This window comes from Gavialis gangeticus, unplaced genomic scaffold (genome assembly GCF_001723915.1).
Source record: "Gavialis gangeticus isolate Ggan-Ray unplaced genomic scaffold, GavGan_comp1, whole genome shotgun sequence".
NCBI classification, from domain to species: domain Eukaryota; kingdom Metazoa; phylum Chordata; order Crocodylia; family Gavialidae; genus Gavialis; species Gavialis gangeticus.
Window position 1 is genome coordinate 71,649,998 of NW_017729022.1, and position 5,719 is coordinate 71,655,716.

General features: G+C 43.0%; 1 protein-coding gene across 1 annotated transcript in view; it reads left to right on the plus strand.

The window, feature by feature from the left end:
- Window positions 1-5,719, plus strand: part of PAH (phenylalanine hydroxylase) — a 92,219-nt gene that overhangs the window by 56,249 nt on the left and 30,251 nt on the right. The window contains exon 4 of the mRNA XM_019515360.1: window positions 2,878-2,966. Within this exon, the coding sequence (XP_019370905.1) occupies window positions 2,878-2,966 (89 nt within the window). The remainder of the gene's footprint in view (window positions 1-2,877; window positions 2,967-5,719) is intronic.

Sequence of the window (5,719 nt, forward strand, 5' to 3'; positions counted from 1 at the left end):
CAGAGAAGAGCCATGCACATGATCAGAGGTCAGGAAAAAAGACCTTACGATGACAGGCTGAGAGCCATGGGGCTCTTTAGCCTGGAAAAGCGCAGGCTCAGGGGTGATCTGATGGCTACCTATAAGTTTATCAGGGGTGACCACCAGGATCTGGGGGAGCATTTGTTCACCAGAGCACCCCAAGGGATGATGAGGTCGAATGGTCATAAACTACTACAAGACCGTTTCAGGCTGGACATAAGGAAGAATTTCTTTACTGTCCGAGCCCCCAAGGTCTGGAACAGCCTGCCGTCGGAGGTGGTTCAAGCACCTACATTGAACACCTTCAAGAGTAAAGTGGATGCTTATCTTGCTGGGATTTTATGACCTCAGCTGACTACTTGCCCTTTGGGCGGGGGGCTGGACTCGATGATCTTCCGAGGTCCCTTCCAGCCCTACTGTCTATGAAATCTATGAAATAAAAGTAGGCCATTATTATCTTGCTGATTCACATAGACTTGGAATGGAAGTTCCCCAAACCTAAACCTAAACCTAAGCTTATCTAGATCAGAGAAATACTTCCTACTCTCCAAAAACCCCTAATAGACTTTCATTTTGGAAAAGCCTATGCTGAAATCTGTTGTAGGACATTGTTGGTTTCACAATCCCCACTGGGCCTTCTGTGTTGAAATCTTGCACGTTCTCTGGTAGGGGCAGTGACATGATGATAATAGTTAATAAGTATCACTTAGCTTCAAGCTACCACTTTTCATTCCTAGACCTCAAATCACTTTACAGAACACGATTCTCCCACCTCCCCCACATTTTTCTCAGCTGGAGAAAACTGAGGCACAGCACAGTGAAGTGATTCACTCAAGGCCATACACAAGGCTAGGGGTGGAACTGCCAACAGGATCTAGGCTTCCTGATTAAGTAACACATATAGGAAATAATGGCAGCTCCCAGGATTATCAAATGGGATTTACTTTCATTAAGTGAAGGTCAGTTGTGACTCTTGTATCAAATGGTTGTATCATTCTATAAGGGAGTCGCATTTGCTTGATTATTTGGAAGGAACGGAAATTGCTAGCAGAAAACAGAAGAAATACCCAGTAGTGAAAGATGTTTAGAGATACTGCTGCTGCTGCCATCTAGTGACTATTATGTGTTTGTTTTTAGATTTAAGAGATGTGCGCGACTCCAAAGAACATTTCTTTTTGAGATTCTCAGAGGCATTCACTCTCATTGCAGGGGAAGAAAGTCACTATAAAAAGAGCAAATTTTGGATGTTTATAAATTGTTTTCAGCAACACAGGAATGCTAGAAGATCAAAGAGACAGTGGTACAGCTATTGCATAAGTGTGCATAACACTGCTTGTCAGCCAGTAGTCATTAGAGAGAGCTCTCCTGTGGCCTCTGTGAAATGAGCTAGTGGTCTTACTCCAGTTCCAGTATGCAGGTGTCCCCATCACATAAACCCAGCACCATAAATGCCTTCTTTATTGTCCATCTCAGCAGAGAGACTAAGGGCTGAATAGGCCTGGAGACAGAATGATCCTCTCATCCCCTTAGGTGGTCCATCCGGATCAGGGTTGTGGCACATCAATGAGGCGCTGTGGGAGATAGATTGCCCTGCAGCTGCGTGTGCACCTTGGAGGACTTACACAGGACTTCCATTTCAGAGCTGTCACTGCAGAATGTTTCATGATGCCAGATTCACTAAAAGCAAAACTTGAAATAAAATACAGTTGTATCACTGAGCAGCAGCATTCTGGTTAGGGCAGAAAGCTGTGCGCAGCAAGGCACTCGCTGAATGAGTGATGAACATTTATGCAGGAAAGAGGCTAAATATGTATGTACCATGTTATGTTCAGCTGGTAGAGAGAGCACTGAGTCCTCTCACAGCTGAACTCCTTTAAATTCAGGTGGTCCCAAGAGGAATGGCTCTCATTTCCCACAGTGGGACTTATATGTACCCTGTCTGAAGAGAGTAAGGTGCATGAATAGAAATTGCAGGCTTCAGGTGACATCCAAGCGGTGATCTGTGGTTATCACAGGAGTTGTAGTGACTCCTCTCCTGCAGGAGTAATTGTTTTGAAGAGATTTTTGCAGCATCCCCCCCTCTTTCATCAAGGTAAAAAGAATTTTTATTTGCTTTCATGCAAAGTCAGTGCAGCCTGCATATAAAAAGTTATGCAGACCTGCAGGCTGGTAGCTTTCTTACCTCCATCTCATGTTGGCTTAATGTGGCATGAATATGCACAGAAGGTGCAGGCACATCAGACCCATAATGTTCATGCAGTTTTTTAATGACTTTTTATGCATTTTATATATAGTGCATGATTAGCATTTGATGCAATGCTAATCAATTGTATCCGGGAGTGGTTACATTTTTTTATATACTAATGCCTGTTTTAGGCCATCCTCACTGATAAGGATTAGCATCTTAGTTTCATAGGGGCAGATTATCCCGCAGCCTGCCTATTGTCAGGTTTCTTGGATCTCTCTCTAAAGGAAGAGATTTTGGCTGCTGTAAGAGCTGGGATATTGGATTGGATGGATTCTGGGGCTGGCAAGTCCTACATTCTGATAATCAGAGAAATCCAAATAAACAAGCAATAAATAATCCCAAGGAAATGTAATCCTGAGGCCTGGATTTACCAGGGCACTTCAGCTGCTTCATTTTGCTCCAAAAATGCAAAATAGCCCCAAACACAAGTAGGCAGAGCAGTTGGGTTTGCTGTTGCTTTGTGTTGCTGGCGCAGTTCAAAATGGCCAAAATGTAACAGTTTTATGCTAGTTCATAATTATAGTGAAAATGTGGAAAGAATTGGATGAAGGCCCAGAATAAGGTAAAGCTGAAATAGAATAATCTGTATTTCCTTTTCTGTGTTGCAGTGCCATGGTTCCCTAGAAGTATCCAGGAGCTTGACAGATTTGCCAATCAGATCCTAAGCTATGGAGCTGAGCTGGATGCAGACCATCCTGTAAGAAAGGAGCCCTGTGTTTTTAAACATAACTTGACTGTAATTGGGTCTGATGATTCTCTCTTGGGAACATTCTTTACAGTGGGCCAGTTTCTGAGCTGTCCCATGGTTCTAGGGTTATCTGAAAGCTAGTCCAATCTCTAGCAAAAATTAGAGATCCCCAAAGGTTACTGTAATTTATAAAAGTGCTGGCAGCGCAACTGGCAGTCTCTAAAGCACAGAATTACCAGACACGTGCCCCTTTTTCTCAGTTATTCCAATTATACTTACGCAAAGGAGTCTGAATGTAGTGGCTCAAGGGACAGTTTGGGGCCGTTCATAGGCTCATGCCACAAAAATTTGGGAGGCACTATTTTACAGCATGGGGAAATGGAGTTTCCTTCCTTCAAAATATTAACAGGTGATTGAAATTTATATCTTGTCATTTATTTATAGAGTCTAACATTGCATTTGTGTGGCATGACACAATAAAAGAAATGGTCTCTGCCCCCAAAAGCTGCAATTCGCAGTTGGCCCTAATATACAAGGGAAGGCAGTCTGTTTGCACTAGTTAGCATGTGAATTCTTAAGGTATTTTTAAAACTCTGCCCAATATAAAAATACTTTATGCTTCAACCCCCCCCCAACCAAACAACAACTTATTTTCATGTCAAAACACACCAAGTTTCATGCAGTGCAACAGAAATTGCTGCTATTACTTTAATTGAGACAGGGTGATTATAAATAAATTACATGCAGCTCAACAAAAATTGCAGCTATTAGTTTAATTGAGATGGGGTGATTAGTCATTCACTACCTATTGCTTAATCCAAAATGCGTTATGTATCATGTACAATGATTCATGATATTCAGTGTGGTCATATGAAAAACAGAATGAAAGAAGATGCAATTACTTGAGTGAACTGAATCAATAGCCCTCTCATGTATTGCACTGGAATAAAACAACATTGAACTTGAAAGCAAAAAAGAAATAAAAATAGGGTATTGAAATGTATGAAGCATCTCCAACTGCTGGATCTAATTAGTTAGTGATCAGTTTCCACTAAGTTGTCTTAAAAAGGAAATACAACTAGGCATATGTTATAGCAGTGGTGCTTAACTTCCAGCCTGCGGGCCAAATGTGGCCCAAGCAGTCATGCGATCTGACCTACAGGGCTCCCCACAGTGTGTGGCCAGGTCCCAATCTGGTTTGAGGGGCTTGGGACAGGTCCAGTCCGGTGTACAGGGCCAGGGCATGGCCACATCTTTCTTGTGGAGCTGGGGACTGATCAGCATGTGGGGCTGGGCTGCAGGTACGATCCAGCATGCGGGGCTAGGGCCCAATCCAATGTGTGGGGCTAGGGCCTTGGGCTGATCTGGTATGCAGGCTGGGTCCCTGGACAGGACAGAAGCCACATACCAGACTGGCCTTGCACAGTAAAATGGGCCTTGGCCCCACATGCCAGATCAGGCTCATGGATTGTGTCTGGCTAAAAGTTAGGCACCACTGTGATATAGTAAACAAGGATGACAGAATTTAAGATGCAGGAAGAGGAAAAACAGGAATCTCTCAGGGCTAGGTGCATGCATTCAAAAAGTCTGAGGTGGAATCTATCTAAGCAATGTGGTTTTCCATAATTCAGATTGGTTGCAAACAGAAAATGCGTTTGCCTGGGGGAGGGGTGTGTGTGTGTGCAAATATTAGAGCAGGTTCTGCCATTTTAAAACCAGTCTGTGTGCACAAAACTTCTCTTCTGTTGTGACTATAGACCGGTTTCCAATCACTTATCCTGGTAAAAGTGTAATGTTTGTACCTGGCCCAGATGTTTTAGCATTTTAGGTAGATAAGGGAGATAATAGTAGAGCAATGTTCTCTTATGCTATTCTAATGCATCATCTGTTCTCATATATACTAGTACACTTTGTTTTGTGCTTCGGATTCAACTGTGTCATGTATCTGGCTTCATCACAGTTGTCCCCAGATCCAGTTCCATCCTATATTGCATATGGAACCATTTGTTAACAGTCTGGAGGTCAGATAAATTATTATTACTTTTGTACACTACAGTAACACTAGTCAAAGCCCCAGTCAAGATGTGAGTCCCATTGTTCAAGCTCTGGAAATATACACAGTGGCCATGTCTACATGACAAGATGAGTGTAATACTGCGCAGTAGTGTCATGTGGCGACAGCCATAATGTGACGCTACTGCACAGTAGCTTTAGGCTACTACACAGTACCGTCATGAAAAAAGTGTTCATCAGCCCTGCTGCACAGTAACTCAGGTTACTGCTCAGTCATGAGCGTGCAGTAATGACTGCGTAGTCAGCGTCTCATGTAGACACAGCTAGTGAGGAACAATCCCAACTCCGAAGAACCATCTAAGTAGCCATGCGTGACAAAGATTGGGAGAATTACTATGCCTATCTTAAGAGATGGGGACCTGAGGCAGAGAGAGATCAAATAACTTGTTACAGGTCACACAGAGTCAGTGGCAGAGGTTGAAATTACAATGGACTGAGCTGCAAAACTATCTTTTCTCTTTGTTGTAACCTGAGTTTTATTTGTGTCCTCTGGGATGGCTGAATTTGCAGGAACAGAGGTCTCATCTATGCTGAACTTCAGACAGTTTGAGGACAGCTTTAGGCATGGTTTCAGTGCTCTTAGGGCGCTTGTACATGTGATGCCATTACCATGTACTTGTGATGAAAATGTAATTTTGTGAGGCTTAATAGTGTTACACTGTACATGTGCAAGAGTGTTGGGGGTTTTA